At 40.1% G+C, this 27,051-nt stretch overlaps 2 protein-coding genes across 64 annotated transcripts in view; one reads left to right on the top strand and one right to left on the bottom strand.

Annotated features, from left to right (window-relative positions):
* The window catches only part of NRDC (nardilysin convertase), a 100,275-nt gene extending 86,707 nt beyond the window's left edge, over positions 1-13,568 (top strand). For 6 of the 18 annotated variants that reach the window (XM_081485424.1, XM_081485426.1, XM_081485416.1 and 3 more), the window contains 14 exons: positions 140-259; positions 1,376-1,427; positions 2,442-2,592; positions 5,639-5,766; positions 7,272-7,434; positions 8,195-8,226; positions 8,469-8,611; positions 9,814-9,857; positions 10,151-10,203; positions 10,633-10,716; positions 11,246-11,336; positions 11,579-11,695; positions 12,723-12,812; positions 12,965-13,568. In XM_081485424.1, the coding sequence (XP_081341550.1) occupies positions 140-259; positions 1,376-1,427; positions 2,442-2,592; positions 5,639-5,766; positions 7,272-7,434; positions 8,195-8,226; positions 8,469-8,611; positions 9,814-9,857; positions 10,151-10,203; positions 10,633-10,716; positions 11,246-11,336; positions 11,579-11,695; positions 12,723-12,812; positions 12,965-13,162 (1,466 nt within the window). In that variant the 3' untranslated portion in view covers positions 13,163-13,568. Of the gene's footprint in view, positions 1-139; positions 260-1,375; positions 1,428-2,441; positions 2,593-5,638; positions 5,767-7,271; positions 7,456-8,194; positions 8,227-8,468; positions 8,612-9,809; positions 9,858-10,150; positions 10,204-10,632; positions 10,717-11,245; positions 11,337-11,578; positions 11,696-12,722; positions 12,813-12,964 lie in introns of all 18 variants that reach the window. The other 12 variants (XM_081485423.1, XM_081485425.1, XM_081485415.1 and 9 more) reach the window with 5 other exon arrangements.
* A 336-nt stretch (positions 13,569-13,904) lies between these two features.
* OSBPL9 (oxysterol binding protein like 9) overlaps positions 13,905-27,051 on the bottom strand; it is a 157,522-nt gene continuing 144,375 nt past the window's right edge. For 44 of the 46 annotated variants that reach the window (XM_081485449.1, XM_081485468.1, XM_081485464.1 and 41 more), the window contains 10 exons: positions 23,120-23,205; positions 20,809-20,980; positions 19,564-19,648; positions 18,713-18,823; positions 18,407-18,470; positions 18,147-18,287; positions 16,631-16,709; positions 16,047-16,138; positions 14,806-14,941; positions 13,905-14,592 (listed from right to left, as the gene is read on the bottom strand). In XM_081485449.1, the coding sequence (XP_081341575.1) occupies positions 14,518-14,592; positions 14,806-14,941; positions 16,047-16,138; positions 16,631-16,709; positions 18,147-18,287; positions 18,407-18,470; positions 18,713-18,823; positions 19,564-19,648; positions 20,809-20,980; positions 23,120-23,205 (1,041 nt within the window). In that variant the 3' untranslated portion in view covers positions 13,905-14,517. Of the gene's footprint in view, positions 14,593-14,805; positions 14,942-16,046; positions 16,139-16,630; positions 16,710-18,146; positions 18,288-18,402; positions 18,471-18,712; positions 18,824-19,563; positions 19,649-20,808; positions 20,981-23,119; positions 23,206-27,051 lie in introns of all 46 variants that reach the window. The other 2 variants (XR_014052245.1, XR_014052244.1) reach the window with 1 other exon arrangement.

The raw sequence follows: 27,051 nt of genomic DNA on the forward strand, positions 1-27,051 counted from the left end.
AATTTATTGTACTTTAACATTTGAATTTGACATGTTTTTTGCCTCAGAAAAGAGTTACCTAGAGTTCTGAAACCAAGAACAGATTGATGGAAATTCTGTTGTGCTAACTGAGTGATTTATTACCTTTTGCTTTTGTTAGCCACGGATTTCATGTTGAAGGCTTTTGATTGTCCAGAGACAGAATACCCTGTTAAAATTGTGAATACTCCACAAGGTTGCCTGTGGTATAAGAAAGACAACAAATTCAAAATCCCCAAAGGTAAAATGTTTCCCTCCTTAAAAATAGTGAAATAAGTATAACAAATCTTTCTCCAGTTTCTCACAACCTTTTACCTCTTGTCTGTCACCTCCCTTCCTTTCCTCTTCCCTTTCTACTTGAAGACCTTTTCCAGGCTTACCTGTTAGATCCATTCTATGCTCCTGTGTTGTCACAGAAATTCTTACAGACACTACAGATTCCAGGGAATAAATAAGGATTCAAGCATAAAATGAAATTATTTTTGATTTTTTTTTTTTTTTCAGTTAGATGAAAGCAAGGCCAGGTGTTTGGCCGTCTCAGGCAGCAGGTGGTGTTTTTTGAACATTATTGTTAAAAAGAGAACAAGAGTAAGCTGAAAGGAATTATTCTTGGATGCGATAGATAGCCAAGTCCAGCATTACAAATGTGAAGTATCCTCCATCTGTCTCCCTGTACTCTTTTGTTTCTCAGCCTAAAGGAAGCGTTGTATACAGTTAACCAGACTCTGAAGCTCTTATCTTCAACATGGTAGCCCAAACTGTGTTGCTTTTTAAGTTTTGTGTTCTTGTGCATAGCATAGGAACTTACTGAAGCAACTTGGAATCAAAGGCTGGGTGCTCTTGTTGCCATGTAACCCATATCCCTAGCCTTGACACAACTGTACTGTAGTTCTGAGGGATTCTTGAGTTCATTGGGAAGGTGTTTACTCAGTTTTTCTTGGATAGATTATGAGTTTCTAAAAATGTTCTTAACATTTATTCTGCTTCCTTGGAACAGTGCTGATACAACTTTCTGTGAGCATTGGTGTTTTCCCTTAATATTCTTGACATGTATACCTTTTGTATGCATTTTTCCTGACCAAGGCTATTGATAATACGAGTATTCATAGGCCTCTCTGCAAATCTGTTTACATATTTGATTTTCCTATAGATTAAAGTTTGCCTTCTGGACACTATTTGGAATGGTAAATATTACTTTATAAGGACCCTTAAGGATAAAAATGTAATGAGGATTTAAGGATTAGTGGTTTATTTCAGAATTTTTAAAACATCATCATACTGGGGGAAGATAACAGATGTACAAAATATTTGAGGCCTCTTGCCGTTAGTTTCTTATTTAGGGTCTTTTTTCTTTCAGCATATATACGTTTCCATCTGATCTCACCTTTGATACAGAAGTCTGCAGCAAAGTAAGAAATTGTCCTCTTTTCTGGAAGATATATATATATATAAATTATTGAAAGACTTTTATTTCTGAATCATTGTATCATTCTCTTTGTCAGTACTTGAGCTGTGCTCCTCATGTATGTGTTTTTTATGTGCCCCAAACAAATTATTTGTGTTAATCACTAAGATGGAATTGTGGCTGCTCCATCTCCAGCACTTATTTGTACTAGATTGAGAAAGTTCCTTAAAGATGAGCTTGGGTTAGCTTCCAGTATATAATGAGGACTAATGTGGATCTGTTGACTTGTATTTTGAGACTGCCGAGGAGTCTGATTTTACTTCATTCTTGGCAAATTATTTACATGTTTATGTAGATAGCTGTATTGTGGGAGGTCAGAGAGTCTAAAATGTACCTGAATCATAGGAGGTGCTCACGAAATGTTACTACATTTCTTCCTTTCTTTCACCCCTTAACCTGTAAAATCCAGCCTTAAACTGACAAACAGCACTAACATTATTAATATCCAGTTTAAAAAGTGCATTACAGGACTTCCCTGGCCATCCAGTGGTTAAGACTCTGCATTTCCAATGCATCAGTCTCTGGTTCAATTCCTAGTTGGGAAACTAAGATTCCACATGCCGTATGGCCAAAATAAATAAATAAATAAACAAATACACGACCCTCCCCTCTTCCCTCAGATTTTTAATTTGTCAGTCAGAAAACCTAGGCGACAGGGATAGACAGAGCATTTGGGCCAGTTGCTTTTCATGTATTTTACACTTATCCCATTGTGCAATATAAATATTATCATATTTTTTCATGTGTGCATTACATGATAAAGATAGGGAAGCACTGCTGAAGGTAGGAGTTCTTTAATGCCCCTGTGAAACTGAGCCCTAGTAAGCTGTATTTACCTTTGACATTCTGGAGTAGTGAATTAACATCTTTATAAAAGTGAAGTTTCTTACTCTAAGTTGAAGGAAATTTGTCTATTTCTTATCAGTTAATGATGCTGTTTGCATTTTTATACTCTTAGTGTGGTCCTCTTTGATATCTTTGTCAATATCCTTACCCATAACCTTGCGGAACCAGCTTATGAAGCAGATGTGGCACAGCTGGAGTATAAGCTGGTCGCTGGAGAACATGGTTTAATTATTCGAGTAAAAGGATTCAACCACAAACTACCTGTAAGTACAGTGCTCTGATTTCTTTGCAGACGACTTTAAAATTTCATATTTGTTTGTTGTGCCTATAGCACCAAGCATAGAGGTTTGTGCATGAGGTGCTGTATATGAAAAGAAATATGTAATTAATATGGATCATTAGGTTTTTTTGGCTGATGGCAGGTATTCCAACTTGGGCCACATATAAGAGCAATGTATATTCTTTAATTAATGGCATTTATTGGGCTTCCCTGGTAGCTCAGCTGGTAACGAATCCACTTGCAATGCAGGAGACCCTGGTTTGATTCCTGGGTGGGGAAGATCCCCTCGAGAAGGGAACAGCTACCCACTCCAGTATTCTGGCCTGGAGATCATTATGGTTTTTTTGGCTGATGGCAGGTATTCTGACTTTGGCTACATATAAGAGCAACATATATTCTTTAATTAATTACATTTATTAGTGTTGTTGTATGCATTAGTAATGATACAGCACAGCCTGTGCTTCAGACTTGATTACACTTCTCTTTGCTGTCAATTTCTCTGCAGCCAACACTGGCATTTAGGACTTGTTTGAGTGTAATTGGGCTTCCCTTGTGGCCAGACGGTAAAGAGTCTGCCTGCAATGTGGGAGACCCGGATTCTATCACTGGGTTGGGAAGATCCCCTGGAGAAGGAAATGGCAACCTGCTCCAGTATTCTTGCCTGGAGAATTCCATGGACAGAGGAGCCTGGCGGGCTACAGTCCATGGAGTCACAGAGCACTGGACACGACTGTGCCACCAACTCTTTCTTTCTTTTCTTTCTTGAGTATAATTTCATGCCATAGTACAAGGACAGATTTAAAGCACCTGACATGTTCCCTGATGCCCTGATGAAGAGTAGAACTCAGATGTCTGTGTTCTTTCTTCGTCTCCTTAACAGCCTTTTCCATTCTTTCAAGTGTGTGTGTCTTGTTCCCTTCTAAGTTTATGACTCTTTAGAAACAGAGTTTATATCTTATTAGCGATTTATCTTTTGGTAAAGAATATGTTTCAGTGTCATTTGTCAGTACTTCATAAGTAAAGGAAGAAATACCAAGTACCAGGTAAAATAATGTACCCAATAACAAATTTTATATGTTGGTTTCTTGGGTAGAACATATATTAAAGTTTGGGGAATTGGGTTCATCTAAGAAAAAATCTGGAGGAGAGGACCTGGTAGTAATTAGACCTGTGCTAAGAGGTGATAGCCTCCATATCTTAGCAAAAACCCTAGAGAAGAGTATAGTTTTCTCCTTTATACCCTTTTACCTGTCAGTCTCCCCTGGGAACAAAAATTGTTCTTAGGAGGAGACACATGGAATATTTTAGTAACCTTCAAAATCGTTAATATAATGTAGCTTAAAATCCAAACATATTAAAGCCAAGATACAGTAGTTGTCATTTGGTAGGTATGTTTTGGAATTATCTGGAGAATATTTTAGAAATACAAACCATAGTATTTGAGGTTCTTCATTTTATGAAGCTTACCTACTGTAACATTAAAACTTAATATAAATACTATAAATATATATATAAAACTAGAGATCATTTACACCTATGAAATACAGAGTCAAGCATTCTAAAAACTTGAAAGTTAAGTTCAAATATAACAAAAAGAATAATTCACCATGACCAGTGCCAGCAGAGTTTGTTGTTCAGTGTTGCGAAGCTGTTATAAATCATTATAACACAAGTCAGTTGAGAAACACTGTGTGAATATAGTGATAATGAACATAAATCATTATAACACAAGTCAGTTGAGAAACACTACATGAATATAGTGATAAATGCCCCCAAAATTATTTGATAAATTTGAGTTTTCATTCCTAATAAGTAGGAATGGAGGGAGGTTACTCAACCACAATAAAAATCTTAATTAAAAGAACAATAGCAGATGTCATACTAACTGATGAAATGTTGAACATTAAAATTAGGAACAAGCCAAGGATACCCACGATCACTTCTATTACTCGACATTATTTTTAGGTTTCTGGCTACTACATTAAAGTGAAAAAATAAAAACACCTGGAAGAGAAAAAGCATTTTTCTTTGCAAGATACTACTAGAATTTAAAAAATAATTTGTGATATGACTCATCATAAGACCAGTATATCAATGGCTCATTTTCCTATAGTGCAATAACCACTTAGAAATGGATTGGGAAAAAATATGCCACTATAATATTGAGAAAAATAATCAAATACGTAAGAATAAAGAAGAAAAATACAGAACCTATCTAAAGAAAACTACAAATCTTTTTGAAGCATATAAAAGACTTTAAGGGAGAAGACTCCACATGTTTCTGGATAGCACAGGTTGATACAAAGTCATTATTTCCTAAATTACCTTCTCCCAGTTAAAATCAAATTTAGGGGCAGTGGAGATGCTCGATAAAATTATTTTCAAGTTTAATTGGAAGGAAAAAATCTTTTAAAATACCTCTGAAATTATAAAAAAAAATTATTCCTTCAGATTTTATAATTATTGAGAATTTTAGCTCCTAAAAATTCTTTTGAGAGGCTTCCCTGGTGGCTCAGTGGTAAAGAATCCACCTGCCAATGCAGGAAACACCAGTTCGATCCTTAATCTGGTAAGATCCCACATGCCCCAGAGCTTGTGTGCTACAACTATTGAGCCTGTGCTTAGAGCCCGGGAGACGCACCTGCTGAGCCCACATGCTGCAACTACTGAAGCCCATGCATCCTAGACCCTGTGCTCCACAACAAGAGAAACCACTGCATTGAGAAGCTGACTTACCATAACTAGAGAGTAGCCCCCACTCATTGCAACTAGAGAAAAGGCTACATAGCAACAAAGACCTAGCACAGCCAAAAATAAATGAATTACTGAAAAAAAAAATAGCTAGCTGGTGTAGCCATGGGTTAAGGAAAAAAAAAAAGATTCTTTGAGTCATTAGTACTTATGTCCCACACAATGCCTATTTTATCATATTGAACCCGTGATAGAAAGCAGTGGAAAACATTTTCCTCCTAAAAATCAGTGGATTTACATGTTTCTCCACTTAAGGTGTTTCTTTCTTTTCTTCTTAGCTACTGTTTCAGCTTATTATTGACTACTTAGCGGAGTTCAGTTCCACACCAGCTGTGTTTACAATGATAACTGAGCAATTGAAGAAGACCTACTTTAACATCCTCATCAAGCCTGAAACTCTGGCCAAGTGGGTATACATGGGATCAGCTTATATTTTGAAGGCCTAAAACTATTTGCCTTCCTTGGAATTAAGTGTGGGGAGTGAGGCTGTTGTTTCAGTGCTAATTCAGATGTGATAGAATTGTGCTGTGTTTTAGGAGACTAGCCCATAGAGTTAGAGAGTTTCTAAACTCAGTGTAAGTAGTTATCGGTGAGGAGGACTGCAAGCAGTCTACTATACTTAATTAGAGGCTAAAGGTTAAAAGAGTGTTTTTTCCTAGTTTCTAAGTAAAAAACAGTTCAAAAAGTGCTGACTTTGTTGTAGCTCAAAATTGCTTAGTGTATTGGATGTTATGATAAGTAGCTGAGTTAAATTGCCTAACAGGTCACTCATCTGACAACTGCAACTATCCAGAATTCAGCCAGGTTCCAGAAGAGAGCAGAAATGCTTCTGGACTGTCTGTATGCTGATGCTTAAGCCCTCTGCTAATAGGCACTCGTCTTGGGCCTTTCACCAGAGCCTGTTTTTTAATCCAGGGCCAGCGGTAGCTTATAGGATACCTTTGTGTGAATCAGAAAAAAGTACACTCTTGGGGTAAAAAGGCTCTGTCAGCAGGTAGAGCCTTTGTGGGAGGGGGAAAAAAAGTCCCCTCTGAGCAGATACAGCCCTTTATGCACATGGCTTGCAAGCCCCTACTTGACCTGTTTGCTGGGCATCTGTAAATACCCTGCATTAGACATAGTTATAATGAGGCCATAAATGGCCAAAACTCAAAAGCAGGGGAGGGAGTAGTTAAGAATCAGACATGTAATAACTGATAATCTGATCACAAAAAGTTATAAAAACTAATAACTAAATATAAGTGGGAAAGGAGAGTTGTCTGGAACTATTGATATGATGAAAAGTAGCCCCATATATCCTATAACTCCTGAATACTACTTTGTTAAAATGTGGTAGAGTAATAATACTTGTTTATTGAAGATTTGGTATGTGTTAGATCTAAGAACTTTAAGTGTATTTATTTCTCACCAAAACTGATAATAGTATGGCATTTTTATTTCCCTTGTTTTACAAATGAAATTGAGTCACAAATGTTGGGTAACTTGGCCATATTTAAACAGCTTACTGTGTGGGAAGGGGTTAGTCTGATTCTCGCCTAGAGCCAATTATATGTATTGTCATTGTAGTAACAGATATACATGATGGTCACTTCCAGTAATGAATAAATGCTAGTGAGATTTGAAATCAAAATAGTAATATTAAATTGGTTTGTGACTCATTTGGCAGCTTGTGTGAAATGTTTTATTTTGCAATTGAAGCAGATAAGTTTTACCAATGAGCTAATAATCTATGTAATAGTCTATCTATGCAGTTTTAAATGCTTTTTGGTGGTTATGACATTGTTTCCCTATCTTAAGTAGTGATAGAAATTGTCACTTTAAAGAAACACATCATCTATAGAAACTTAACCCAATCCTGTACCCTTAAGATTCATTTCTTACAATAGGACTTTTTTTTTCTGCTCTCTGTAGAGATGTTCGGCTTTTAATCTTGGAGTATTCCCGTTGGTCTATGATTGATAAGTATCGCGCTTTGATGGATGGCCTTTCCCTTGAGTCTCTGCTGAGCTTCGTCAGAGAATTCAAAGCCCAGCTCTTTGTTGAGGGCCTGGTACAAGGAAATGTCACAAGCACAGTGAGTGTCAGGGTTCTGTTGGTACAGGCCAGGTATGAATGCTGTTCTGTGCTCTGGAATTCTGTTAGTTCTTCCCTAAAGGGGAAGCTCTGTAGTTTTGGCAGGCCAGCATCATCACAGTCTGTTTAGAAGGGAACTTGGCCCTTTCAATGCTGGACAAGACTTTCTTATGAAAGAGACTACTGGTATTGGACTGAATTTTGAGTTAAATGGGTTTGGTAAATACATGGTATTGGTTACATTTGTTGACGATTGTGGAAACTTCTGCTTCATTTAGAGATTAAAGTGGGAGCTGGGGAGGGCTGAGGGATGTATGTATATATACATCATTCACTTAGTATCAGTTATATTCTGTTGCTCACTCTATGCCAGGCTCTGTATTAATATTAATAGATGCAGGTTTCTAAAACACAGCCTAATGGGATAAACCAGACAATTAAGTTTGATCCCCCAGTGGAGAAAGTTTCACAGTGGACAGTAAACAGAACACCAAGGGAGAACAGAAAAGGAGCCACTTCAGTTGAGAGCCACTTAGTAGTCAACAAACATAATCAATATTGAATCAGTGAATGATAATCCCAGTGAGTGAATGATAAACCCAGTGAATGAATGATCAGCATTTTGGGTGACAGACTGTATCTGCTTTCCTAATGCATTCCAGGGCTTCCCACGCACTTAGAACATTGGTATTAGTTGGTTTGGGGTGAAATTAATGTCAGTAGAGCCTGATAGAGCTATTTTCTTCTCTTTTGCCTCCTAGGAATCTACAGATTTCCTGAAATATGTTGTTGAGTGAGTATTGGTCTGAGTTTTCTCTTTAGGAGTTATGTGTTCTTAACAGCAAGAGGACCTTGAGACCAAAATTCAGTTGTTACTAAATCCATAATGGAGATGCTTCTTATAGGTTTATTTGAGATTAGCTATATAAACAAAGCAATTCAGAAAGCAATGTAGAAGGCCTGCCTTTCAATTTTGGGGGCAGGAGTAGGAGGATAAAGGCACAGCCTTGGTGACCCACACTGATTATTTTGCAGCAAGTTGAACTTCATGCCTCTGGAGCAGGAGATGCCTGTGCAGTTCCAGGTGGTGGAGCTACCCAGTGGCCACCACCTGTGCAAAGTGAGAGCTCTGAACAGGGGTGATGCCAACTCGGAAGTCACTGTCTATTACCAGGTCAGTGGCCCCTTTGCACACAGCTGTCCTCATGGCTGTGTCTTTTAGACACTAAAGACTGGTGGAAGGACCACAATGTCGGGGAGAAGTGATCCTGTGCTCTTCAAGGGCTGTTTGTGGTTCCTCTGTGGTTTTATGCTTGGGGTCATGTGTCCTCTTGAAGCAATTACATTAAAAACTGCCCCTGTCAGTGAAGTGGATCCTTTTTCAATCACAGTGCTTTATTAATCACCCAGCCACTAGTCCAGAGGGAAAGAACTGAAGTATGGCTGGAAATGCCTACATATTCACCTTTGTTAAAAGGACAGTTTTGAAATATGACAAAAGTAAACGTAGTCAGTCAACCAACATACAGTAAATAGAATGGCTGCCAGAGTCATAATGAATATTTTCAAAGCACCTGAGAGAGAGGATTTATCACCTCTATTTTATGTATGATAAATTTGAGGTCCTTCAGTTAACCTGAGGTCATACCAGCTGGAGTTCAAATTTGTACCTTCTATCTTTAAATCCTGTGTGTTTTCCACAGCATTCTGGAGTACCAGCATTCTGGTACTTAAAATAAGAAAGAGCTTTGCACTGATCTCGATTGGTCCATAGACTACTTTAGCCTGTGGTTGGTCCCACTCACTTTTAGGACGATGGGGACCTGTGTCTGTCTAGACTTATCTCAGACTTCCCAAACTCTGGGGCTCCTCAGTCTGCTGCTTTGGTCCTGGGTTTTCTACATGAGGAAGTCACTTCTCTGTCTGACCTCGTGAAGATCTCTGGCCTGGACTTTGGGCAGGGCTCCATGGCCTCACTTGTCACGTTGTCCTTTTCTTGTGTTTCTGGCCCTGAATCTTTGCCTAGAGGTCCAGCTTGTCTGTAGAGCCTATCTTCTTCTGCAAGTCCTTGACTTTAGGTTGTGTCCTTGGTGTGTTTTGGGCAGGAGCTGGCAGGTCAGGGATTATTGGACTCAATTCCATGTCTGCCTGCAGTTCTGAGCTAGGGTGGGAATACAAATCATCACACGATTCCAGTCTGTACACACCTCCTGTTTTGTGGGAAGGCAGGAAGTATAACAGTAGAGGGTATGAGGGTGGGGGGTAGAGAAGAGTAGGGTAGTAACCTGAATAAATGGTTGTCAAGAAGAGCTGTATTTTTAAAAAGCCCTGTAAGCCATTGGATTTTCAGTTGGTCTGATCAGCTTCTTCTCTCAGTCAGGTGCCAGGAGTCTGAAAGAATACACTCTTATGGAGCTGCTTGTGGTAAGTTGTATAAAGGAGAGTTCCAATACTCGGGAGCCCCTGGCCCACTGTGAGGACTGGCCTATCTACCAGGGGGCTGGGGACCTGGGAGTGGTCAGAGATCTGTGGTTTGTACGTGAGCTGGTTGTTGAGCATTTCTCACCCAGTATGAGCCAGGATAATGGGCCTGGGCTATTTAAGAAGGCAGTAGGGGAGGCTGGACTCTGGGGTCACATGTAACACTTTTGGGGGGAAGAAATGGAGGTTTCTGTGCTGGGAGGAGTTGAGCTGATGGGTAGTATGTTGAATTACAGATGCATATGGAAGAACCTTGTTTTGACTTCCTTCGAACCAAGCAGACCCTTGGGTAAGTCTGCTGGCAAGAGCACTGAGCTCAAGTAAGATCTGGGGCTTACTCTGCAGGCTTAAGTCAATCAGCTGTACTGACTGAACAGTCTCTCAGCACTCTTTGGTCCTTCCATGCCTTAGTCATATCTACCTTGTCATACTTGGTAGAGTCATACTGTCAAAACTTTTGCAGTTTGCATCTTGGACTATGATCAGGCTCTCAGTTTGGTCAAGTTTCAAGATTAGCAATGAAGAGGCTGGCCTGTGGTCCTCAGTTCAGGAGAGGTGTGGATACCCTAACCCAAGAGTAAACATCTATGGATCCTCTTCCAGGACCTCTAGGGTCCAGTAAGGATGAGCAGAAACCCTTACCACTGCTCTCTAGTACCTCCAAGGACAGGGTGCAGGTGAGCACCTGAACTCATAGAACTTTTCACTCTGGCCACAGGTACCACGTCTACCCTACCTGTAGGAACACATCTGGGATCCTAGGATTTTCTGTCACCGTGGGGACTCAGGCAACCAAATACAAGTGAGTAAACAAGTGAGACAATGGGCCCAGCTATCGTTTTTCTCAGCATAGAGAATAGGGGCTGCATCCTTGCCCTGACCATTTGCTTCCCATTTAGTCACAGCTGCAGTGGGTGGCTTACATATGGCCTGGTCCAGGACTTACCAGTGGGTTTGACCCAAGTCCTGTGGTGACTGTGCAGGGCTTGCCACTGCTTCTTCTCTTCAGGCATATCTGAGGACAATCTCGGCAGATGCCTGACCTAGCACTCAGGCTGGACCCAAGGCCTTGTTTGTTCTCAGCTTTGAAATGGTCAGCATGGCTGTCTACTGCTTCCTACAAGGATTCCAGGGAATTGGGCTAGAAGTGGAGTAGGGGCAGGGGTTCTTCACTGTTCACTTCCCTCCCGCAGCTTAGGGGAGAATATCACTTCAGCCTCTTCCCTGGAAATATGCCTTAAACCCAATTCTCTCCTTTGCCTTCTACTTGAGAAGACGTAGAAGAGTTTCATCACTTCAGTGATGACTTAATTGAAGATGTTTTATTTTAGCTCTGAAGTTGTTGATAAGAAGATAGAAGAGTTCCTTTCAAGCTTTGAGGAGAAGATCGAGAACCTCACTGAGGATGCATTCAACACCCAGGTGATTGTGCTGGCTTGGTCTTTTGTTTGTTGGCTCACCCAAGCCCTCATGACACCAGTCTTAACAGTCCTGTGTGCTGGGTTCTTGAGCTCTGTAGCCCACCTTAATCTGACCATGTCTTCCTAGCTCCATCCCTTGCCATCATGCTGGCAGGTCCATCACAAATCAGACCAGACAGGGTTGAGGGTGCTGAGGATACTTGTGTGATGCCATGCCTGAGAGTGTCTCTTTGATGGTAACAGGTCACAGCTCTGATCAAGCTGAAGGAGTGCGAGGACACCCACCTTGGGGAGGAGGTGGACAGGAACTGGAACGAAGTAGTGACCCGGCAGTATCTCTTTGACCGCCTTGCCCATGAGGTAGTAACATGGTTTTCAGAGTAAGACAACTCTGACAGGGACTCTTTGATTTAACAGAAGACACAGTTCTAAGCAAATTGGTATTGTGTGGAAGAGAAACCAGGGGCACTCATCTCGGGTTGGTTATTTACTTGCCCATTTCTTGATGTGATTAAATTACATCTTGTTTCCCGACTGGCTACTGTAGTACCTCGGGTGGCCAAGTGAGCAGGATTCTGGGTATTCTTACTCTTCTTCTTACTCTTTCTCCAATTTCAGTCAGATCCACTTTTTAAAAAATTGAAGTACAGTTGATTTACAATGTTAATTTCTGTTGCACAGTGATTCAGTTATATAATTTTTTTTCCTTTCATTTTTGTATTATATATTCAGATTCACTACAAGGTTTGGGAGAAAACAGGTTCTGCTACTTAAAGAAAATTGCGAACTTCTGGTGTTTATGAAGTTCCTTCTCCAGATTTAAGGATTCTGTGTGTTGGTCTTTGTGACAGCTTCTAGCCCCAAGTAATAAATCCCATTTAAAGGAGCTCTGGGTCCTACAGTCCAGTGCTCTGATACTATAACCCTATGTGGTAAATACTATAACCCTATGTGGTAAATTACCAAAGGACATTGAAGCAGAGGGGGTTTTTAACAAAGACGCTTCATTCAGCCCAACTCTTGAGGTTCTACAGTTTTCCTATTAGAAGCCAGAGTGTAAATACTTACCATATATCTGAGAGGTGTCACTAAGGTGTGGTGGGTTTGACTCCATGTGCAGTACTTAGCTGTAGTTACAGCATCTGCTACCCTTGCCTGCTTATTATCTGCCAGTCAGTCGGTGCTAAGAAACACGAAGGTATGTCAGGTTCATTTGTATCCGTATCCGGAAGGTTGGGAGCCAGCTGAAACATGTTAAAATAAAATAGTGTGCTTATAATAACCAGGACCAAGGAGGTCTGCCTAGGGTGTTATGTTTAAGAACTATCTTTGCAGAAATATATTGCTAGTTTTTTATAGCTTTCATATCTTCCCTTCTCCCATTAAGATTGAAGCACTGAAGTCATTCTCAAAATCAGACCTAGTCAACTGGTTCAAGGCCCATAGAGGACCAGGAAGTAAAATGCTCAGTGTGCATGTGAGTATCGTTACCTAAGCTGTAGCTCTGTCCTTTCCAGGCTTGTCATCTCGCTCATTTACCGAGTTTGGGTTGGTGTCCTAGATCCTACTAGGTCTTTGCCCAAACATGGTCAGCATTCTCTCTCACCTCAAGTCTTTGGCCTCTTTCAGGTTGTTGGATTTGGGAAGTATGAGCTGGAAGAGGATGGTACCCCTTCTGGTGAGGATTCAAACTCTTCTTGTGAAGTGATGCAGCTAACCTACCTGCCAGCTTCTCCTTTGTTGGTAGACTGTACCATCCCTATTATTGATATCAGGGGTTTCACATCAAGACTTAACCTTCTCCCCTTCCATAAAATAGTCAAATAAACTGCAGTCTCATTGGCCTGAAGCACTGTGCATTTAAAAGTGTTTGAATTTTATGAAGTTACACTACTACTGCCTTAGGGCTTCCATTGAATTTTTGCACTGGCATCATAGAATTTGATTTACTACCCTCCCCCTTCCGTTGTGACTAACAGACCGAGGGTTACTATAGCAGCTGCAGAGAGAAATGAGCAGGGTGGGCCAAATGTAACCAAAAAGCTTGCTGGAGCAGTCTGAGATGCCCTGGCCTGGCCTGGCCTGGTCTTCTCAGATTGAGAGTCTAGTTCTGTATGACTGTCTGGAGAGGCCCTGTGTAACTAGTGTCTTCTTAGTACCTAAATGCCAGGTGCTAATACCTGTGTTGTTTTTAATGTATTTAAAAATAAAGATAATTCTGTATTGCCCTTCAGAATGAGCCATTTGCTGCTGTGACATTCCTTTTATATTTTGTTTCAATGTGGGGTGGGGATCTAAAAATAAACATTCTTCCCAAATTCTCTAAGGCAATAAAATATTTTTGGATAAAAGGTTGGTAGCCCTATGTGTACTATTTGAGAGCTCAATTAAAATGAGAATAGCATGGTGGGGGCTACAGACAGAACAGAGGAGTATAAGGAAGGGACAGGATGGATGGACCCCCTTCATTATTTGAAGAGTCCCTGTAAAAAGCTAGCCCCTGTATTCAAGGTTGCCAAGTAACTGGGTCCAAGTTTAATCATAAAAATAATAAGCACATTAAAAAAAAAAGGTTGGAAAAATTACTTTATGAAGCCTTAAGAAGCATTGAGTATAATTAAACCATAGTCGAGAGTTAGATACAATTTAATAATAGTTCAATTCCAAAATAAAAGTTACCGTAGGTGAGACCATGAAATTTCCTAACACGTGATTTTAATACATTGCACTAAATTTTCTAGAACTCAGAGGAACTGATATTTACAGTAAATGGAGTATTTATGAAAAATCTGGCATCAGCTATATTATATATATGTATATATGTATATATAGAACCCAAGATTATATGAACTGGGAAACATGTTGTATGGTATATCTCAACAGCAGTACTAGAATGCAGAGTTTAAGACTGGGATGTATACCGTGGGATTTGGAAAAGGAGCAGACATCTTGTTTTCAAAACCTGAAGTTTTCTCAAGACCAAAATCAACGTTATAACTGCCACAGACAGGAAAAAGGGAAGCTTTGCTCGCTTTAGTTGTTCATCTGCATCAGAAAGTCCAGTATCCCTGAGATAGGAACCACTGCAATAAGAAGGGAGTGAATAGGTTCTCCCAAAGGAAGATTGTTGCTTAATTATGCCTCCTGCCCTGGAACCAGGAGCAAACTTTGTGTTTCCCAGCCTAATGCTTGGCAGCACCGAGACGCTTCAGTAACGGCTCATCATAAACCCAGCACTCTCCATCTTCATGAAACAACTGTTAGAGAAAGGGGGAAATTCAGTTACTGGTTTTGTACTTCTATATCATACTTTTAATTATTTGATGTGCTCCCCCCTCAACAGTGAAATGAATGTTCATCTCATTTATCACCATGCTTATTTGGTACTTCAGTATTCACTGAAATCAATGAATGACAGCTCAGGGGACAGCAGCTAGCAGGCCGAGGCAGGCTCCCCAAAACAAACCTACCCTTGTCTCCCATTGAATTTCCTTTTCCTTTCTTTCTCGGGCTTCTGCTCTTTGTCTTTCTTCAAGTCTATGCTTGGCTTCAGTTGCTGCATCAATGTCTCTGATTTTTAAGTTGAAAGTGACATCCTTCCAAAGGCTAAAGAAAAGAAGTGAAGGTGCTAAGTACTTGGTGGAGAGAGGGGTTAGCAACTTGGAAATGAAAGGCTAGAGCCATCTAGAACATAATTACAGTACAAGTCAAATGGCTTTAAATGTAGCTCACAGACTAAATCTCCTTAGGCTGGCACAGGGCACTGGAGTAAAAAACACAGACTCAGAAGATTCCACTGCTAGTTGTCAAGGGAGGAAATAAAGCATGTGCAGAAAGCTGTAAAAGATCGACTGAGACTGAGACTACTTTTAGCTGTACTTCTATCTAGCAATGCAACCTCGGAGCTGTCAGTTCACCTCTCTAGGGTGTCAGTGTCCCTTATATTAAGTAAGCTCAGGGCACAGCGGTTTATATTAGATAAACTAAATGGGAGATGAGAGAAGCTGAGACGTTCCATTTCATTAAGACTCTCCTGGAATTATCTGGGAGAAGCAGTTTGAATATAGAGAATAAGGGTCAAGAGAAGCATTGCAGAGGCTTAAGGTTGGAGAGGGGGGAGGAGATCTGGCTTCTTCTCAAGGCCTGGAAGATGGTAACTAGACAAGTCTGGTCCAAACAATGCTTTACAAGTGAGGACACATAGGGATTAGAAAAGTAGCCATCCTAAGATCCCCTCGTGTGAGCAGCAGAGCATAAAGGTCTATAGATTTCCACTTACAACTATGAGCAGGCAGTCCAGGCAAATAAGACTCTTCATTCTTTCAAGTTTTTAAGTTTTTTTTTTTAAGACCTAAAGATGTTTTAAGATATATCTATATCTGTATATACAGATAGTCCACAATGATGGGATGAGCCAACATCCACTTGATACTTATCATATGTCAAGCATCATACACAGGCTCCATGTATATCTCATTTAGTTCTCATAGCAATGCTGAGGTGGTTCCCATTTCAGGAAAGAATGCAAAGACAGGTTAGCTTACAGTCAGGGTTACAGTGCAAGAGGTGGAGCACCGTATGAACCCAGGCATTCAGACTCCACCTGTGATGTTACACCCCGCTATGCAGTCTACAACCTGGCCCTGCACCTATGCCTGGCCAATAGCAAGAGCATTGCTGCAACAACTCTATAGTTATGTTGTCTCCTTACCAGCGGGATTCATACTCATTCTGATCTTCCAGCTTCCTTACTTTCTTCTTAATTATAGGCAACTTCTTGGTATCTATAAAAACTACATTTTCCTAGAAAACAGAAAAGGTAGGTAGATGTTTTATTCACATTGTTCTAGGAGAAAAAGTCAACTCTTCCCATTAACATTTAATAATGAAATCCCACATTATGTTAGTGATGTAGACAATGAGTTCCATATGCAATCTAAAGCCTAAACTGTTTAAGTCTTGGTAAAGGCTCTTGGTAGAAATAGATGTTTTCAATGTGGCTATGTGTTGGGATGTAATCTCTTGGACCAGCTAAACAACTAATTCTAATGTTAAGTACTCTGAGCACTTTTTCCCATATATTACTCTTGAGTTATTTTAAGGGGAGAGGAAAATAAAAATCATTCTACTACCTGTACTGCTGGGGAAAAGGTGGAAGAAGGAAAAGGCTTGGCTTGAAGAGATGGCATTAGAGCTCATCTTGGTGGTTAAAATTTCCAGATGAAGGAAGCCAGAGTAAGGGACAGGCTACGATTCAATGAAGCCTGAAACAAGTGGCAAAACACGTGTTCTTACCCCTGTTGAATATTTTGCATACATTACACCATTCCATTCCCCTTCAATTGAGCAGAAGGACTTCTTGTCATTTGGAGAACTACATTAAAAACAAAAACCAAACATTTGTGTCAGTCTCAAATAGAAATTTCTCAACCAAAGAATCTTGTCAGTAGCCTACCTACCCAGAGCAGAATACAGAAGAGCAACTGTAAAGGTAGATTAATAAAACTGGTTTTATTTGTGAAGGCAGATTAATAAAACTGGTTTTCTCAGAGCCAACTACAAGAATGAATGCCCTGAAGATGCTCTAATGGACTCAAGATCCCAGAAACTGGGTATGAGATATGTTAGGTGCTGGGACCACAGCACACTACAAACTCGAGCTCTTCACAGTCTAGTGGGGAGACAATGCCGCTGAAATTCTGGGTGGCAAGTGCTATTAAGTTCAGGCGACCACCAGAGATCAAGGGCGACACTGCTAGGATGAGGGTCAGGGAAGGCTTTGCTTAAGGATACAATGATGGAGACCAGACTTTCATCTTCAGGCTGGGCCATAATATTAAGATGTTATCTGAGGAGCCCGCCAAGCACTCTTTCAGAAGGCAGTCTATTATAAATTACTGTGACTGGCCAAAAAATCTGCTAGCAGTTCCTACTGGTGCTGGTTGCTTCTAAGGAACTCCGAGAAGCAGACCCACCCATGTCTTTGTTCTGGACATCCTTTTTCCCCCCGCCTGCCTGTCTGAGGGGGGCAGTCACGTTATAGTGGTGACTTGTGCTGTTCCCTAAGCTCTGCCCCTATTTTCTGACTGCAGTAATATTTTGGATTTTACAGTGTTCCTTAGGAAACTTCATCTTTTGTTCATGGTCCCTTCCTCCTTCCTTCCTTCCAAGAATTTTCTGAATGTTGACTCCATCATCAACATTAAATTATCTCCCTAAAACACTAGTTAACCAATCCTGTGTCTGCCATCTGCAACACTGCTCCCAGTGAGGCCTCTGAGGACAGAGAAATCCCTGCAGGGTCTCCTTGTCTAGGCAGGCTCTGAACCCAACTGACTGCTGACTTGGACAGTATAGCCGTCTTCATCTAATCCTGGAGCATCAAACAGAACCAAACAAAGATACAATGGTTACTGTTTTTCCCCAGCAAAGGCACACAAAAAAACAAGGACTGTAAGGGCTTTGAGACACTACAGTGGGTGTCACAGGGTCTACTGTATGGACAAGCTCATGGTCCAATCCAGCAATAATGAGTTAGGCATATATAATCTGAGTTAGCTAGGAGATTCAGGAAGACTTGTATTTCCAAGTCAGGTTCCTAGGAAGGAAATCCCACCAGTGACCTCAGGTTGTTCTTAGGTCTCCTTCTGAGATGGGATTTTAAGAAGAGACATGAAACAGAGCATGTAAAATAAGTTTACAAAGACAGGACCATTAAAATGGTCAATTCTTGATGGAAGTTATAGTTCAAGACAAAAGGTAAACTCAGAGATGCAGAAAGAGCATCAAAGCAGAAAAACAAAATACCTACAAAATCTCAGCAGTAATTCTGTGCTTCTTGCCCCCATAGAAAGGTTTAGTGTGGAAGACGATATTTGCACTATAGCCAGTTTTGGAACAATTAATATTGCATTCTCCGCCTAGTTCCACCCAGGGCACTGTGAGGATAGACCTGCAAAATCAAAAGTTTCAGTAAGGCTGACAGTTCAGAGGAAAGAAAGAAGGGGCACAACTTAAATAACAGCAGGGTCTACTGCTTGCTCATCAGAGTAATGGACCAGCTCTACTTGCCTGCCGTAACCATTGGGGAATGTGAGAATGTAATGTTCATCATGCTCTAGACACGAGACACAGCCTGTGGAGAGAAGGGATGGAAACTCAGATAAGCAGCTGATGGAATCTCCATTCAGTTTAGGGATAATCACTCTTGCATCTCAAGCCGGCTCTCATCCCCAACACACTTGCTTCCCCGCACACAATGATACCTAGCCTGACTCTGGGGTCACTTCCTCTTACCAGACAGATGTCCGGCACATATAAGAATGACATAAAGTTCTCCCATTAACACTGTAGTCCACCCAAAGCCCACAGCCTTACCCTGCCCTATGTTGTGCACCCCAATTGACATCCCAAGGAATTTTGATTTGGTCCAGATATGAGCATTGAATTGTATCTTCTTATTAAAACACTCAGCATAAAAGGCTGAAACTGAAGAGAAATTGTTTCAGTTAGTGCACTATATAGCTTCATTTTATTTATAAACATACATGTCCCCCACCCCCAACTCCCTTAACCCAGGGGAAAAACTGGCCGCCTGGGGAAAATCCTTTACCTTTCAAAGAACAGCCTTGAATGTAGTCAGGAATTATCCACCTGCCCTTTACACCCTGTTTCCCCCAATGCAAGCCACTGTTCAGGACCACATGGGGAGGAACTTCCTGAACCATGAGGCCAATCCCAGGGCTTAAAAACAAAGAGTCTGTCTGTTCTGAACAGCAAGCATGTTGCTGCCCCAGCCCAAACCTGGACCCATGCAGTATAATCAGTCTTAACATGGCATCCAGCAAGTAACACGGGAAGACATGCATTCTTTCCACTGTGCCAGGAACATACCATACTGAAACTAGATCTCTTTTATATGAACTGTCTTCAGAGTTGCTGACATTGCTACAGCACAGCTGTCAAAGATGTCAAAGATGACTTTAGAAGCATTAAAAGTTGGCTTCTCAAACCCCTTCTTTTTATATTAATTAATCAGTGACGTTAATAGTGTGTCTTTGAAACTCATACCAGGAACAGATATGAGGAACCAATCTTCACCGGACTGGGAAGACACCGGTAGCCATTAAACACAAGGACAGTGCAGAGACCTCAGTTATGGAGCTTTCTATGACCCTCTTTAGACAACAGTTTGAAAGTGGATATAGCTGAGGAGCTCTGTCACTTACTGGGTGGATGATGAGAAACCTGCTCAGCCACAAATGTTACACTATTCTTGGAAACCCAGGGAACTGGTCCTTCTGAAACTAGCTCCTGCAAGCAAACAGAACATCATTTTCTTTTGATGTGGAAATGAACAACATGCAGAGAATCTAATAACTGCAGCCTCTGCCTCATAAGGTGATTAAATACTCTCTCCTCTTCACAAAACATCTCATATATATTTTTCTTGCAGCACTTAATTACACTATTGGAATGACTACTTTGTATAAGTCTCTCTAAGACATGCATGAAGGCAAGGATCATGTGCCAAACTTAGAGCCAAGCCTGGCACAGAACAGGCACTTATCAAGGTCTGTAATATGGTTAAGAACAGACACACACTGCTTGTGTCTTTAGTGTGTGTGTGCTCAGTTGCTCAGTCGTGTGTGACCTTTTGCGGCCCCATGGATTGTAGCCTGCCAGGCTTCTCTGTCCATGGGATTTCCCAGGGAAGAATACTGGAGTAGGGTACCATTTCCTTCTCCAGAGGCCACCTGGGAAAGCAGGACTACATGTAATGCATCATTTGGAAAGGGAAAAATATGGAGAGTTACATTTACTGAGAGATTATGTGCCAACCACTGTGGGCTATGGGCTTATTTTTTCATCCCTTTAACTCCAGACTCTTAAAATTCTAACTCCCTATTTGACAGTCCACATACATGTCTAAGAGACTCCCCATATATTTCAAATTGGAGTTCTAGACTTTTCCCTCCCCCAAATCCAATCTTTCCCTTTGTAGTAAACAGCACCAGCCCACATGCAAGGATTCATCTCTAACTTACCTCCCCCAATCTAACAGCTCTGGCTCCAAAATATAACTTGAATCAACTATTCTCCTGGAATAATGCCAAAGACTCCTCAATGGTTTCCTTGCTTCTATTTTTGCCCCTTTCTAATTCATTTGCCACAAACTAATCATAATGACCTTTTCATTACAAAAATGAGTTCTTGATAAGCCATAAAATTATCCTTATGGTCCATGAGGACTTGCATGATCTTGTTTCTCAATTTCTATCCTCATCTCACACCACTCTTTTCCCTTGCTCACTATCTTCAAAATATGCTGATCCAACAACACTGTTCTTCTATGGGTGGCAAACATCTTTTAATCAGTGCCTTTACCACTATCATCTGCCCCCAAATAAAATGATATCTTGAATCAGTACATTAAGTACTAAGATAATTAAAAACATCAGTGGAGAACTCACCGCATTCTCTTCAGTATCACTTGGTAATGTCCAATGACACTGAAAGATTTCGCCCAAAATGGGGTTGTATGGCTTTTTGGCAACCGATCCTTTCCTTCCTGCGTGAAAGGCTGAGAGATACCATTTCACAACCTGAACCATTCGGTCTCTGGCATCCTTCTGGTCACTAATACTGCAAGGGAGAAAGACAAAATTTAATATCCTGTTTTTTGACAGCACCCCTCAGCATGGTCCACCCCCTAAGCCAGGCTGAGAGGACCTAGGACCAGTAACTACCTCAGCTCCTTTTTAAAAGTGAAGTATAATATACATAATCAAACACACCAGTCTTAACTGTTTGGTTTCATGAATCTGAAAAATGCATATATCCACTTAATTAATCTTGGGGGTAATGGAAATGTTCTATATCTTGATCACATACAATCAAGATACAGAACACTTCCATTACCCCCAGGTTTCCCCATACTCCTTTCCAGGTAATCCCTACCCCTTAACCCTGAGGCAAACACTGTTTCTGGTTTCCAGTACTATTAGTTTTGCTTTTTCCATAACTTCATATTTGTTAGTGCACTGTTTAATTGCAAAATAGTTGGAGATTTTCTGGATATATCTGTGTTACTGATTTCTAATTTAATTCTTCAATGATCAGTGGATATATTCCATATGGTTCCAATTATTTTAAATTTATTAAGTCTTTCTAGTATATGGTACATCTTGATGAATGTTCCATGTGCACTTAGAAAGACTATGTTATAGTGTTTGGTAATGTTTTAGAAAGGTTAACTAGATCTTCCATAGTCCCACTGATTCTCAGAGGGGTGGGGAGAGGTGCCTGCTGTTCAATCAATTCCTGAGGGAGGAAATTCCAACCATGATCGTGTATTTGTCTATTTCTTCCTTCAGTCAATTTTTGCTTCATATAGTTTGAAGCTATTTTACATTATTTAGGATTATTTATTCTTGATAAATTGACTCATCATATGAAATATCCCCTACTTGTCTCTGGTAATATTTCTTACCTTAGAAAGTATTTTTTGTCTGATACTAATACAGCAACACCAGCTTTGTTATGCTTAGTGTTTTGCATGGTATGTCTTTGTCCATCCTTTTACTCTTAACCAATCAATGTCTTTACATATTTAAAGTCTCTCTCTTGCAAACAGAGTACAGATGAATCTTGCTTTTTTTTTAAATCCAGTCTTAAAATCACTGTCCTCTTAAATGGAGTGTATATGATAGTCACATTTAATGTACTATGAATATAGCTGGGTTTAACTCTATCATCATGGCATTTGTTTTCTATTTGGCCCCTTTATTCTTTGTTCTATTATATTTCCTTTCCTCCTTTTTGGGAGAGTTAGAATTTTTAGAATTACACTTAATCGTATCTATTGGTGTTATTTTTTAAATGGTTCCTTCTAGGGACCTAAATTCTCATACATAAAAATTATCCTTAAACCTCAAATCTATATAAAATGAACAACTGGTACTCTCCATGTATGTTTATCAATAAATGGTTACATTTTATTTGTTCAACTTTGTATGAATTTAAACAAAGCCATATTTAATTTCTGCTCTTTGGGAACTGATTAAATGAGTCTCTTAAAATCCTGATTAAGAAGTTATGTATCAGTGTCATCCAACGTGCCCACCCACTGTGAAACTTCAGTGATTTGTATCTGGCTTTAGTAAATCACAGTCCAAGGCCAAGGAATGCAATCAGAGAAGACGGATTAGAACATCCTGTTACAAAGAAAATGCTCCTGATACCAGTGAAAAGCAATGTGAACTCACTCACCTCCTCATAAATCAATCCCACCTTTAGATTGCTTCTGTCCTTTATACATATATCTAATACTGCAATCTTCGTATTTAAAATTTATGAATCAGTCTGTAATCTGGACACTGGACTATAAACTCAAGTGCAGACACTGCAATTTTTTCCTTTTCCAGCTCATAATAAAGTGTTGACAAAAAACAAGTGCTTTAGAAAGGTTTGTAAATAACTGAACTTCCTCAGGATGTAGGGTCAATAATTTGACAATGATTACCAATTCCTAGATCAAAAAAAGCTCCGTAAATACTGGCTACCTTATTAATAGGTGCTCAAGATTTCTTAAGGTGTTCAACTTGGTTGCCTAACAATATCAGCACCAGATAACCTAAGCAAAGAGGCATCTAATACAAACAAAATATTCAATGCCTTTTTCCTCAGAAAAATTTGAAAGGCAAAGGAATCCATCCTGCAAAGGCAGAAAGCTAATGAGTAACATCTTTAAAAAAGTGGAAGCTACTGTATCAAGTCAAATACCTCACAAACAGGTCCGGATGAGCAAAAAAGTCTGCATACATTTCTAAAAGAGATCTTCTTTCAAGAATAAATGTTGGAAGAACTACCTGAAAAACATACATATTTGACCCTTGAGAATCAAATTCCTCTACAGATATATAAGACGGCTGAGCTGCATTTAAAAAGAACACGCAAATGAAAACAAAAAAAACTGATTCCAATCACGGTAACATCCACCAAGTACTGCCCAGGCATGCTTTTTATACCTACTTCTCAAACTGTTCTGATTCAGAAATGCCCATTAACCTGCCCAAGAGATGAAAGACAGAGATTGTGAATGTTCAAATGTCACTTTCTCTGAGCAACCTCTCTTTGGCTCCCCGAGTCAATAATCAAAGTTTTAGCAGTAACAACTATGCAGTAGCAACCCTTTGATATCTTTTACGTTCTGGAGCATCACACACACAATCTTATTAAACCATATAACAATCTCGTTAAGAAGAAATTATCATCCTTATTTTACAGTGGAGAAAAATGAAGCTCAAATGGGTGAGAAATTTTCTCACTGATCTGCTGTTAAGTGGAATCCAAAACTGGCTCTGTTTGACTTTGGGGGTCGGGGGGGGGGTGGTGGTGAGGTCTACACACATTCCTCTCTACTGTTGCTTCTCTCTCATCGTTAAGTGCCTAAGGAGATTCATCTATTGGATCTGTGTACTTATGGATCTGTGTCCTCAGGTAAACAATGAGCTCCTAGAATGCAAGAACCATACTTATTTATACTTGCATTTCAGCTACTATTACAAACTAAGAAATTTTTAGTTAAGTAACTGAAGGAATAAACAAAATGAAGAGAATAAAGATGGGATTCCACCAACTCTTTCTTCAGGAGGCTGGGCCCATGAAGAAAAATGCTGAGGGCCTGGGAAAGTGGCAGAGGAGAAAGTAAAGAAGTTGGAGGACTTCCCTGGTGGTCAAGTGGTTAAGAATCCATTTGCTGATGCAGAAGACAAGGGGTTCCATCCCTGGACCAAGAAGGTAAGGTTCCACAATGCTGCGGGGCAACTAAGCTGTGCTCCACAACTATTGAAGCCAGCGTGCCCAAGGGCTTGTGTTCCTCAACAAGAGAAGCTGCTGCAATGAGAATCCCGTGCACCGCAACTGAAGAGTAGGCCCCACTCGATGCAACTAGAGAAGAGTCCATGCACAGCAACAAAGATCCAGTGCAGCCAAAAGTAAATATAAAGTAAAAACTCAAAAAAAGAGAAGAAATTGAAATATGGGGAAAAAGAATAAGAAAGATTAGGATTAATCAATTAAAAAAAGGAAAATTTCATTACAAATAGAGGAAGTTTTGGAAGTCTGTATCAGATTAGACATTATTCATTATGGCAGTTGAGCATCACAGTAACCAAAGATTCCTTTAAATGTAGTAATTACTGCAATATTCAAGATCCTGTGGTAAATGCTATGGAAGCAGCAAAGGTTAAATGAGAGAATAATACCAGCATTTAACTTTTAGGTAGAATGTGATAAATATTGGGCTTCCCTGGTAGCTCAGATGGTAAAGAATCTGCCTGCAGTGTGGGAGGGGTTTGACCCCTGGGAAGATTCCCTGGAGAAGGGAATGGCTATCCACTCCAGTATTCTTGCCTGGAGAATTCCATGAACAGAGGAGCATCCGGGAGATGTTCAATGTACTCTGGAAATTCAGGAGAGGCAAAAGATCATGCTCTGTTTGGGAAACCAGAATGAAGGCAAAGCTGAGAAACAACATATTGAGGTGGCACCAGAGAAAAGCCTTAAGAGAGTAGGCTATGATAGAGGGAAAACATGGAGACGTGGAGATGGTGGTGGGGGACAAGGGGAGGGAAGGTGGCAGAAAATGAGTGTGACAGGGACTGACCAGTGGACCAGTATTGCTGCTGTATATAAAGAGGAATGATAGAACACAAGAGCCTAGAAAGAACCCCTATGGCTCTAACATTTAGAATGTTTATTATTAGACTCCTGAGTTTAAATATTCCTCAGAACACCTATCAGAGAAGGCAATGGTACCCCACTCCAGTACTCTTGCCTGGAAAATCCCATGGACGGAGGAGCCTGGTAGGCTGCAGTCCATGGAGTGGTGAAGAGTCCGACACGACTGAGCGACTTCACTTTCACGCATTGGAGAAGGAAATGGCAACCCACTCCAGTGTTCTTGCCTGGAGAATCCCAGGGATAGGGGAGCCTGGTGGGCTGCCGTCTATGGGGTCGCAGAGTGAGACGCAACTGAAGCGACTTAGCAGCAGCAGCAGAACACCTATATTCATAGTATAAATATGCTTAAATTGGTGAGTAAGCTTGGTGTAATTTTCTACCACTCTTGGAGAACACAAAGATTATACGTTACTAAGTCAGACTGCAAAAGAACAAGGCAGGGCTAAATAGATCAATATATAAACAGCTCTTGCAAATCAACAAGAAAAAGATAACTACTGCCAGCAGAAAAATGAACAAAAGAACAGAACATGCAATTTGAAAAAGAAGACATGGCCAAAGACCGTAAGTTTGATTTGATTTGTAATAAAAAAAAATTTTTTTTCTCTCCCTACTTAAAATTTTTCTTAAGAATTCTCATTGAACAGATCTTCTTCATTGTTTTTAGCACTATCTGGATACATGCCATTATGTCAAGTTGCTGAAACACTGATGTAAGTGAGCTGGACTAGGCTGTCTTTAACCTGGGTTCAAATACTTATTTTGGTGTGAGGCCCTAGAAAATTTATTCAACATCTGAAAGTTTCTGTAAAAGGAGGATAATTACATGCCTTGCTTAAGTCTTAGGACTGTTTTGAAGACCAAGTGAGGTAAATAGGATGTGACTTTATAGTAATGTTTCCAAACACTATGATGTATTTAGAAAATAACTCTTTTTAGAAAATATCTGAGGTGAGAAGATATTATTATAAATAGGAAAATAAGATACAAATTTAAGGCATTATTGTAATAATACTTTGAAATGCACAAGGGAATCAATATTTCAGAATCTGCTGACAACCACAACTGTGTATGCCAATAAAGATTTCTAAAATATCTAATAAGTTAGCAAAAATTAACAAACTTTTAGTGGCTACAAAACCCAAACATGGAGCATATGGCAGAGGAAACTATGTGAGGCAAGAATTACACACTTGACTGAGGCACATCCTGCTGGTTGCCTATGCATATCCCTACCGAAAGAACTTTGATTCAGTTCAAGTATAGGCTATAGGTTGCCATGAGTCCCAGGGCCCTCCCACACCCCAAGGGGTGAATGTAGATTAATCTAAACCAATCTATTAACCTCCTTTGCCAGTGACTAGCTTATGAATGTACACTGGCTGAGCTCGGGCCAATGGGATTCAAATGGAAGTCTAATGGGCCACTGTGCAAAAGGATGTTCTCCCTATACCAACAATAAAATTCATGAAGAGAATTATTTTTCCTGCCTCTTGACATACCTGCATAAGGATGTGATTAACTGGAAGTGTGGCAGTCATTTTGCAATGATAGGAAGACAGGTCTGAGTGTGAATGTCAGCATACAAAGGATGGCAGAGCAGAGAGATGAAGGGACCTAGATCGTTTCTCACATTGTTAACCCACTATGAATTCATCAATCCTGGAACGACTCTATTTCTGGACTTCTTATTTCCTGAGATAGTAAACCTAGTATTGTTCAAGATACTATTAGGTGGCTCTTCCATTACTGGAGACCAAACCCAACCAAGGTAGAAGATGTAGAAAAGAAACATAAACATCAATATCTAAAATGAAGCTGTATTTCTCAAATTTGAAGTGACAATTCTGCTCCAGCAATTATGCCATCTAATGATCCATGAAAAAATTCTGGAGGCAAGCTCCTGCAAATATTCTCTTACCTAGAACTTCCCCAGCAAGTATGTTTGTTGCACAAATTAATGCTATCCT

The sequence above is a fragment of the Giraffa tippelskirchi genome, chromosome 5 (genome assembly GCF_054371585.1).
Source record: "Giraffa tippelskirchi isolate mGirTip1 chromosome 5, T2T-mGirTip1v1.2.pri, whole genome shotgun sequence".
NCBI classification, from domain to species: Eukaryota; Metazoa; Chordata; class Mammalia; order Artiodactyla; family Giraffidae; genus Giraffa; species Giraffa tippelskirchi.